The sequence below is a fragment of the Pristiophorus japonicus genome, chromosome 32 (genome assembly GCF_044704955.1).
Source record: "Pristiophorus japonicus isolate sPriJap1 chromosome 32, sPriJap1.hap1, whole genome shotgun sequence".
In the NCBI taxonomy this organism is placed as follows: domain Eukaryota; kingdom Metazoa; phylum Chordata; class Chondrichthyes; family Pristiophoridae; genus Pristiophorus; species Pristiophorus japonicus.
In genome coordinates, this window is record NC_092008.1 from 3,186,355 (window position 1) to 3,197,237 (window position 10,883).

The 10,883-nt window shown below is 55.2% G+C and overlaps 1 protein-coding gene across 1 annotated transcript in view; it reads left to right on the forward strand.

Annotated features, from left to right (window-relative positions):
• huwe1 (HECT, UBA and WWE domain containing E3 ubiquitin protein ligase 1) overlaps positions 1 to 10,883 on the forward strand; it is a 316,149-nt gene that overhangs the window by 194,349 nt on the left and 110,917 nt on the right. The window contains exons 38-42 of the mRNA XM_070869027.1: positions 739 to 820; positions 3,093 to 3,269; positions 6,649 to 6,817; positions 8,524 to 8,876; positions 10,767 to 10,883. The exon at positions 10,767 to 10,883 is cut by the window's right edge and continues 22 nt beyond it. Of these exons, the coding sequence (XP_070725128.1) occupies positions 739 to 820; positions 3,093 to 3,269; positions 6,649 to 6,817; positions 8,524 to 8,876; positions 10,767 to 10,883 (898 nt within the window). The remainder of the gene's footprint in view (positions 1 to 738; positions 821 to 3,092; positions 3,270 to 6,648; positions 6,818 to 8,523; positions 8,877 to 10,766) is intronic.

Here is a 10,883-nt window from a genome sequence, read left to right on the forward strand (position 1 = left end):
GTATATGGAGACCAGAACTGTGCACAGTGCTCCAAGTGTGGTCTAATCCAGGTATATGGAGACCAGAACTGTGCACGGTGCTCCAAGTGTGGTCTAATCCAGGTATATGGAGACCAGAACTGGGCGCAGTGCTCCAACTGTGGTCAAACCCAGGTATATGGAGACCAGAACTGTGCACGGTGCTCCAAGTGTGGTCTTACCCAGGTATATGGAGACCAGAACTGGGCGCAGTGCTCCAACTGTGGTCAAACCCAGGTATATGGAGACCAGAACTGTGCACGGTGCTCCAAGTGTGGTCTTACCCAGGTATATGGAGACCAGAACTGGGCGCAGTGCTCCAAGTGTGGTCTTACCCAGGTATATGGAGACCAGAACTGTGCACGGTGCTCCAAGTTTGGTTTATTGCCAAAACAATTTTGGAAAGGAACAAATACAATCCTTTGATCAATGCTCGAGCGATCGTGTTGAAGGGATTCGGCCTGCCTTACCAGCTGTATCCCCAGCACGCCTCTCTTTCTCCTTGCCGCCCCCCCCAGAAAGGTGCGGAGCAGCCTGCACGCACCGGTCGGTGGCCGAGGTGTGTTTTGTTTCTGCGGTTTGTGAGGTGGAACGTTCCCTGCACCGCGGAGGAAGTGACCACAGGAGTCTGTCCAGCGTGTCACCTTAACACGTCCGACTTTGTATATTTTAGTTCTGAACCCTAAGGTAGAATGTTATTTTCCCTGCCCTCCTCTTCAGGTGGATCACTCCTGTCCTGCTGCTGATCGATTTCTACGAGAAGATGTCCGTGTCCTCGAAGAGGAGAGCGCAGATGAACAAGGTGACTCCTTGGACCTTTTTCCGCACGTGATCAAATACTGCTGGCCTGTGTTTTGTTTAAACGTTAACCATTGTGACCAAGTTGGAAAGTAAATTGCCCGGATAACCAGACGTGTTTGGCCCCTCCCCCAGCCCCGTTTCCAAACGGATGTTGGCAATGAAGTGACCATCCGAAGCTCATCTCTGGTGTCCCGAACACTCACATCAGGACCTTCCTCCACTCAAACCACCATTCTTTAGCATCCTCCGCACATCGCAGCGCTTTCGCTGGCTTGGTCTGGCCGAGCAGTGGTTAGGGTGTGGCACTTAGCAACCCAGACATCACGTTCAAATCCCAACGTGAAATTTAAATTCCAATAAATCTTCTACCACGAAAGCTGTCGGATTGTTAAAAATGTGACTGGTTGACCAGCGCCCTTCAAGGACGAGGGCCAGCCCCCCCACACCCGGCCTAATCTGGTTCACGCTCAACTCCCTTGGGTGACCTAGCAAGCCAACACCATCTTGGGCGCACTAAATGTGCAATGATCGTTGTCTTGCTGGTTTCACCACAGTCCCAAGAGCAGGCTTCAAAAGTGCGTATAATGTAACCGGGTGTGTCTGTTGTAGCAGGGTTGTTGTGGCCCCAATTATTCAGGCCTGTGGGAATATTTAACAGGCTGTCTGGGTTTGCTCCCAGCAGACCAAGGCAACAGTGAACCAGGTTCCACTGCTTTCTTGCTCTCTGTCGTTTCGTTGCTTTAAACGTGAGATTACACACACACACACTCAGTTGTAGTAATGGCAGGACCAGGTCCTTTATTTAAACCTTCATACCACACCAAAATCGGTATGAAAGTTACTGAGACATACACTTCACAAACCCAGTGTCTGCTCTTGTCTTGATCAACACACTCCAATTTTCGTGTCTCCTCTAAAACACTGTTCGCTCACAACTCTTGCACTAAATCAGGTCTTTGATCGTATATATGGAATGCAGAGTTCAATGGTACATCAGCGGTACATACAAATGCTAAGAGGCAGGAGTTCGGGGCCCAGAAGAGGCGAATGGCCAGGGGCAGCCCACACTGCGATATGTGTGCGCGCGCTCGGTCCGTGCAGCAGAGCTGGTCTCCAGTTAGTCTTGGTTAACCCTTGCCACTGGACCAAGACCTGGCTCTGTCAAGCCCGTGTGGTGGCTGATGTGCAACGGCCACCTCATGTTTATAAAAAAAAAAAAAAAAATCCATGCACTGGCATCTTCCACCCTTCATGATGTAGTTCGGGATCTGGAATATTAGGTCCTTCATTGAAACACCTGTGTACTCATCCCTTTTTGGCGTAGAAGCAAGTCATCCTCGTTTCGAGGGACTGCCGATGATGATGAACAAACAGACAATGTAGACTAAACGACCAGCTACCCCTTGTCTTGAAATCAGGTCTTATTGCTGCAATCAACCCTTGCCATGCACGAGAGACACAGGTGACCAGACTGACACATTTGAATGGCTGAATGACTCGCGCATCCAGCATTTTGTGTTTCTGTGGAGACATCCTCTGCTTTGGTCCAAACTTCAATATGCTCCCATCTCATCAACAAAGCAGCTTCAACTCTTAAACCAGCATGTGTGGTCTCAGACTGCGCCAAAAAGCGAGGTATTCGGGTAATACGGACTTTCAGGAAGTTGGTTCCCGAGATGAAGAGGTTGTCTTATAAGGAAAGGTTGAGCAGGTTGGGCCTGTACTCATTGGAGTTTAGACGGATGAGGTGTGATCTTATTGAAACATATCAGATTCTGAGGGGGCTGGACAGGGTGGATGCAGAGAGGATGTTTCCCCTCGTGGGGGAATCTAGAACTAGGGGGCACATAGTCTCAGAATAAGGGGTCGCCCATTTAGGACGGAGATGAGGAGGAATTTCTTCTGGTAAATCTGTGGAATTCTCTGCCCCAGAGAGCTGTGGGGGGCTGGGTCATTGAATATATTTAAGGGGGAGATTTTCAAGCGATAAGGGAGTCGAGGGTTATGGGGAGCGGGCGGGGAAGTGGTGCTGAGTCCATGATGAGGTCAGCCGCGATCTTATTGAATGGTGGAGCAGGCTCGAGGGGCCGAATGGCGTATTCCTGCTGCTATTTCTTGTGTTCAAACCTTATGCTGAACAAGCGGCGAACGAAAGATCGAGTTGGGTGGGCTCGGTGGGTCGAATGATAATAGTTAGTGGGGGGGGGGGGGGAGGGGGTTGGAGAAATGACGACCGCAGCCCAAGTTTAGAACCTGTTGCATTATTCCGACAGTATCTGCAGCCAACTGGGAATAACTGGCGGTGGTTCGACGATCGATCCGGCCGTTGGTGCAGTTACAGCGCCAGCAACAACAGCACCATCGACGCGGCCTGGAGGGCGGGAGAGACCAGCGTGCGTTTCACGGCCGGCCGGAGGAGGTACACCGTGCAGTTCAACACCATGGTGCAGGTAGGTAATGGAGGCAAGCTGGCCGCCTTTATAAACTCGACTGCCGCTGTCGGAGACAGGCGCGTCCCCAGTGCCACACGATTGGGCCGAGGAGCACGGACGCAAACTGGGCAACGGCGGGTTTAGAGCTGGTGGCGGCAGGGAGCGAGCGTGCCACGTGTGGAATGGGCGCCGGGCAGAGGAAACCATTTCCTCTGGTGGGGGGGGGGGGGTAACTGGGCAGAGGAAACCATTTCCTCTGGTGGGTGGGGGGCGGTAACTGGGCAGAGGAAACCATTTCCTCTGGTGGGGGGGGGAGGGTAACTGGGCAGAGGAAACCATTTCCTCTGGCGGGGGGGGTAACTGGGCAGAGGAAACCATTTCCTCTGGCGGGGGGGGGGTAACTGGGCAGAGGAAACCATTTCCTCTGGTGGGGGGGGGGTAACTGGGCAGAGGAAACCATTTCCTCTGGCGGGGGGGGGGTAACTGGGCAGAGGAAACCATTTCCTCTGGTGCGGGGTGGGGGGGGGTAACTGGGCAGAGGAAACCATTTCCTCTGGCGGGGGGGGGGTAACTGGGCAGAGGAAACCATTTCCTCTGGTGCGGGGTGGGGGGGGGGGTAACTGGGCAGAGGAAACCATTTCCTCTGGCGGGGGTGGGTAACTGGGCAGAGGAAACCATTTCCTCTGGTGCGGGGTGGGGGGGGGGGTAACTGCGCAGAGGAAACCATTTCCTCTGGTGGGGGGGGAGAAACTGGGCAGAGGAAACCATTTCCTCTGGTGGGGGTGGGGTGCTTGGCAGAGGAAACCATTTCCTCTGGTGGTGGTGGGGGGGGGGGGGGGGGTTAACTGGGCAGAGGAAACCATTTCCTCTGGTTGGGGGGGGGGGGAGAAACTGGGCAGAGGAAACCATTTCCTCTGGTGGGGGGGGGGGAGAGGTAACTGGGCAGAGGAAACCATTTCCTCTGGTGGGGGGTGGGGTGCTTGGCAGAGGACACCATTTCCTCTGGTGGGGGGGGGGTAACTGGGCAGAGGAAACCATTTCCTCTGGTGGGGGGTGGGGTAACTGGGCAGAGGAAACCATTTCCTCTGGTGGGGGGTGGGGTAACTGGGCAGAGGAAACCATTTCCTCTGGTGGTGGGGGGCACTGGGCAAAGAAAACCATTTCCTCTGGTGGGGTGGGGGGGGGGGGGGGAGGGGTCGCTGGGCAGAGGAATCCATTTCCTCTGGTTGGGGTGGGGGGGGGGGGGGGGTTAGGAGAGGAGAGAGTCCAGAACAAGGGGGCAGAATCTTAAAATTCGAGCCAGGCTGCTCAGGAAGCACTTCTTCACAAGGGGCAGTGGGAATCTGGAAAACTCTCCCCCAAAAAGTTGTCGAGGCCAGGGGTCAATTGGAAACTTCAAAACTGAGATTGGTTGTTGGGTGAGGGAACCAAGGCGGGTAGATGGAGTTGAGATACAGATCAGCCGCAATCTAATTGAGTGGAGGAATAGGCCCGGAGGGCTGAATGGCCCCCTGTTCCGATGGGTAGGGTTGTGCTGGCAAAATCTTTCGTCATTTAAGAGGCGGCAGCGTGCTGTAACGGGGGGGAATAGATGGGCAGAGTGGCCTTTCTCTCGTCTGCGCTGAGCCATGTGATGACCGGTCTGGGGGCCGGTTTGCAGTTTGCCGACTTATTGCAAGCTGGTAGTAATGCTGAGGCCCCGAGAGGTCCTTCACACGGGGCTGGGAAAGTTATCGACATTCTTGATCTGGGACAACAGGAAGGCAGATTATCTGAATGTTGACAGATTAGGAAAAGGGGAGGTGCAACGAGACCTGGGTGTCATGGTACATCAGTCATTGAAAGTTGGCGGTGAAGGCGGCAAATGGTATGTTGGCCTTCATAGCGAGAGGATTTGAGTATAGGAGCAGGGAGGTCTTACTGCAGTTGTACAGGGCCTTGGTGAGGCCACACCTGGAATATTGTGTACAATTTTGGTCTCCTAATCTGAGGAAGGACGTTCTTGCTATTGAAGGTTCACCAGACTGATTCCTGGGATGGCAGGACTGACATATGAGGAGAGACAGGATCGACTGGGCCTGTATTCACTGGAGTTTAGAAGAATGAGGGGGGCATCTCATATAAAATTCTGGCAGGATTGGACAGGTTAGATGCAGGAAGAATGTTCCCGATGTTGGGGAAGTCCAGAACCAGGGGTCACAGTCTAAGGATAAGGGATAAGCCATTTAGGACCGAGATGAGGAGAAACTTCTTCACTCAGTTGTGAACCTGTGGAATTCTCTACCACAGAAAGTTGTTGATGCCAGTTTGTTAGATATATTCAAAAGGGAGTTGGATGTGGCCCTTATGGCTAAAGGGATCAAGGGGTATGGCGAGAAAGCAGGAATGGGGTACTGAGGTGAATGATCAGCCATGATCATATTGAATGGTGGTGCAGGCTCGAAGGGCCGAATGGCCTAGCATCTATTTTCTATGTTTCTAAGTGAATAATTGCACCCCACACACAGTTATCATTCATCTGCAGTGAGGGGTCGGGGGAGCAAGTGGAGTGCCAATTCACTATCTGGTATTGACTGACTCTGTCACTTGTTCAAACATGAACCGAGGGGTTATAATTGTCAGGAAAGGTTGAACAGGCTGCCCTCTGCTCTCAATGAGACACCTGAGGGGTGCCCTGATAGAGGTCTTTAAAATGATGCAGGTGTATTGATAGGGTAGACGTAGAGAAGATGTTTCCACCTGTGGGGGAGACTAGAACTAGGGGCCACCAATATAAGACAGTCACTAATAAACTCAGTGGGGAATTCAGGAGAAACTTCTTTACCCAGAGAGCAGTGAGAATGTGGAACTCGCTGCCACAGGGAGGGGTTGAGGCAAATAATATTGATGCATGTAAGGGGAGGCTGGATAAACACATGAGGGAGAAGGGAATAGAAGGGTATGGTGATGGGGTGAGATGGAGATGGAGACGGGTGGGAGGGGGCTGGTGTGGAGCATAAACCCCGGCACGGAGCGGTGGGACCCAATGGCCTGTGTCTGGGCTGTAATATTCGATATCATTATGTTTGCCAAAGATCGCCTCCCAATTAATGTTCCCCCAAGTCCCATCAATATGCTGGGCAGAAGGTCCATTTGTATTCAGAGGGTTCTTTGTAGATCTGCCCTCGCCCGCGGGCTGGCCCTTCTTGGCGCCGCCCTAGTGAATAAAGGGTTATGGGGAGCGGGCAGGGAAGTGGAACAGAGTCCATGATCGGATCAGCCACGGTCGTATTAAATGGCGGAGCAGGCTCGAGGGGCCGAATGGCCGACTCCTGCTCCTATTTCTTGTGTTCTCGTGCCCTCGCTCACAGTTACTGATACTGTTGTAACGCACACTATTTCTGGCCTGTTTTCTTAGGTCAATGAGGAGACTGGGAACCGGCGGCCGGTGATGCTGACCCTCCAGCGCCTGCCACGGAAAGAGCCCAACTCCAAAGTCAGCAGTTCGCAATTTGTGCAGGACCTGGAGAAGACCCTCGAGGAGGGCAAGGAGCCTGAGCCCAAACCCAAAGAGGAGAAACCCAGTGGTAGGAAATCCAACCAAAACTCCGCCTTGATTCACACCAGGGCAACTTCCAAACACAACTCAGTAACTTCATTTCTGGCCTCCTGCGCAGCGCCCGATTTCCATCGCTCCCGCCATTGGTGGCCGTGCCTTCAGCCGCCTGGGCCCCAAGCTCTGGAATTCCCTCCCTAACCCCCTCCGCGCGCCTCTCCTCCTCCTAAAGACTCTCCTGAAAACCTACCTGTCTATCCTGAATATCTCCTTCTGTGGCTCATATTTTTATTCTTGTGAAACTCCTTGGGAGGATTTGCTATATTAAAGGCGCTGTACCAATGCTGCTGCTGCTTGTAGCCTGAAAAGGAATGTATCTCTCTCAGTTTTGAACTGTTCCTGTCTATAGCTCCCCCACTTCTCGCCCGCTAATAGATAACCAGCTGCCTTCTAGCTTGACGTGTTTGTGCATCTGAGCGGCTCCCCAGGCCTCTCCAGAGGGTGTTGGCTCACCACGGAGTCCTGTGTAAGGCAGATTGGGTGGTGGTAGTGGCAGCTGCTTGACCTCAGTGATGCAGTTGGGCTTTTGCGGCTTTCATGGTCGCATTTCTGATGCCGACCCACAAGTTATCGGATTTTGTGACTTGCCAGGCTGCGTTTTGAACTCTCGACTTCTAAGTTGCTCGTCCAGCATTATGCTACTGTGCTCAGCAAACGTGCATTGGCCGGCTTCCGATTGTGTCGCCGTTGTCTCAGTGGATCTCGCTCTCGCCTGAGTCACCAGGTCGTGGGTACAGGGTCCCCACTTGAGTCCGTAATCTAGGCTGACACTCCTTGTCGGAGGGGCGGCACTCGGAGCCTGGCGCTGAGGGAGCCTCGCGCTGTCTGAGGGGCGGCACTGAGGGAGCCTCGCGCTGAGGGAGCCTCGCGCTGTCGGAGGGGCGGCGCTGAGGGAGTCTGGCGCTGTCGGAGGGGCGGCACTGAGGGAGCCTGGCGCTGTCGGAGGGGCGGCACTGAGGGAGCCTCACGTTGTCGGAGGGGCGGCTCTCAGGGAGCCTGGCGCTGAGGGAGCGCCGCCGGAGCATCACGCTGTCGGAGAGGCGGCACTGAGGGTGCCTCGCGCTGTCGGAGGGGCGGTGCTGAGGGAGCCTCGCGCTGTCGGAGGGGCGGTGCTGAGGGAGCCTCGCGCTGTCGGAGGGGCGGTGCTGAGGGAGCCTCGCGCTGTCGGAGGGGCGGCGCTGAGGGAGCCTCGCGCTATCGGAGGGGCGGCACTGAGGGAGCGCCGCGGGAGCCTCGCTGTTGGAGGGGCGGCACTGAGGGTGCCTCGCGCTGTCGGAGGGGCGGTGCCTTTTGGATGAAACTTTCAACCGAGGCCCCGTCTGCCACAATTGGGCGTAAAAGATCCCACGGCCTCTAATGGAAAAAGAGCAGGGGGGAGTTCTCCCCGGCGTCCTGGGGCCAGTATTTATCTCTCAACCAACAACACACACACATTATCTGCATCTTTATCACATCGCTGTTTGTGGGAGCTTACTGTGTGCAAGTTGGCTGCTGCGTTTCCTACATTACGACATTGACTGTGCTCCACAAAGTACTTCATTGGCTGTAAAGTGCTTTGGAACAACCTGAGCTGGTGAAATTGCTCTAGAAACTTATTACTCGCCGAGGGAGATTGTTCGGAGAGAGAATTTGTGACTTGGATTTCTTGCTAATTGTGATATATTTTTCTGACCCAAGAAGTGGAACCCGTGCCCGAGGCGGTGGTGGAGAAGGAGCCGAGGGAAGAAGTCAAGACGAGCGACATCGTGATCCAGGGGCTGACTGAGGAGCAGATGACGGTGCTGATCCGGTCGTGTGTCAGCATGATCAGCGTGCCGGTGGACCCGGACACGCTGCACGCCACGCTGCGGCTGTGCCTGCGCCTGACCCGCGAACACAAGTGCGCCCTGATGTTCGCCGAGCTGGGCAGCACCCGCATGATCCTCAACCTGACGCAGGGCTCGGGCTTCAACGGCTTCACGCCGCTGGTCACGCTGCTGTTCCGCCACGTGATCGAGGACCCCTGCACGCTCAAGCACACCATGGAAAAGGTACGCCCGCCCCCCTCCTCCTGACCCCGCAATGACCTTCCGACCATGCATCCGCGGCATAACCAAGACCGCCTCCGTAACATCGCCGGTCTCCGCCCCCCCCCCCCCCCCCCCCCCCCCCAGCTCATCCGTGCCCTGGTTACCTCCAGAATTGACTCTTCCAACGCGCTGCGCTCCTGGCTGGCCTCCCACATTCTACCTGACTTAACGAGAGGTGATCCAAAACTCGGCTGACCCCGTGTCCTAACTCGCACCGTGTCCCGCTCACCCATCACCCCCTGTGCTCGCTGACCCGTGTCCTAACTCGCACCGAGTCCCGTTCACCCATCACCCCCCCCTGTGCTCGCTGACCCCGTGTCCTAACTCGCACCGAGTCCCGTTCACCCATCACCCCCCCCTGTGCTCGCTGACCCCGTGTCCTAACTCGCACAGAGTCCCGCTCACCCATCACCCCCTGTGCTCGCTGACCCCATGTCCTAACTCACACCGAGTCCCGCTCACCCATCACCCCCTGTGCTCACTGACCCGTGTCCTAACTCGCACCGAGTCCCGCTCACCCATCACCCCCTGTGCTCGCTGACCCCGTGTCCTAACTCGCACCGAGTCCCGCTCACCCATCACCCCCTGTGCTCGCCGACCTACATTGGCTCCCAGTTAAGCAACGCCTCGATTTCAAAATTCTCATCCTCGTTTACAAATCCCTGCATGGCCCTCACCCCTCGCTATCTCTGTAATCTCCTCCAGCCCCGCAACCCCATTGAGATGCCTGCGCTCCTCTAATTCTGCCGTCTTGAGCATCCCTGATTTATAATCGCTCCACCATCGGTGGCCGTGCCTTGTGTTGCCTGGGCCCCAAACTCGAACTCCCTCCCTAAACCCCTCTGCCTCTCTACCTCTCCTCCTCCTTCAAGGTGCTTATTATGCTCCTGTGAAGGACCTTGGGACTAGATTAAAGGCAGTGTAGAAATACAAGTTGAGGTTGAAGACATAGGAGTTGAGGGATTTTCGTACACGAGGGCTGACTGTTTTGCCATGTATGGGAGGGAGGACGGGAAGATGCGTAGACGCTGGCGGAGGTAGGCTGGAGTGAGTTGGCGATCTAACTGATCTAATTGTTCGCTTGGGGTTGTGGAGCAGAGAACCTGATGGGTGGGAGGAGTCGGTGGAGCGCAGGTATTGCAATTAATCGTTTACAGTACATGTTGGGGGATATAGAGGTCAGCGCACCAGACCCGGAGGTTTTAACCCTCATGCTAACGTGGCTCCCCCGTGACGAGCGGTAATTTTCCTACCCCGCCTGTCGATGCCAAGTCAGTAACTCGCACTGCTCCCGAGCGCGAGTCGGTGTCGCTCGCAGCCAGCGATGTCTGGCGTGAGCTCGCTGCCGTCACGGCCACGCACTTGTACCGCGACGGTAACTGGAAGCAGCTAGCGCAGTGAAGAGGCATTGAAATCGCAGGAAGCTGCAGATCCTGAGAGGAACCCGGGAAGAATATTTTTAAGACCGAAAGAGACAGTTTCTTAACCGATAAGAGATGAAGGGGTTATGGGGAGCGGGCGGGGAAGTGGAGCTGAGTCCGTGATCGGATCAGCCATGATCGTATTAAATGGCGGAGCAGGCTCGAGGGGCCGAATGGCCGACTCCTGCTCCGATTTCTCATGTAAGAAATGGCAGCGTCTGACTACAATTTTACGGTTTCTCCGCAGGGAGAATTTTGGTCGGGAGGGGTGACTGCCTTCATTGGTCAGGGTCGAGTGTTTCCATGCAGCCTCGGTTCTGTCCTCTCCATAGAATATTTTCTTGGCTTGGTGTAACTTTGCTCTGAGAAAGTCGGCCGATGTATCGGGCGGTCATTCACGGCCCTTCCCCCCCTTTTTGTGTTGGTCCAGGTGGTGCGTTCGGCTGCGACCAGTGGGGCTGGCAGCACGACCTCCGGCGTGGTGTCCGGGAGCCTGGGTTCCCGAGAGATTAATTACATCCTGCGAGTGCTGGGCCCGGCCGCCTGC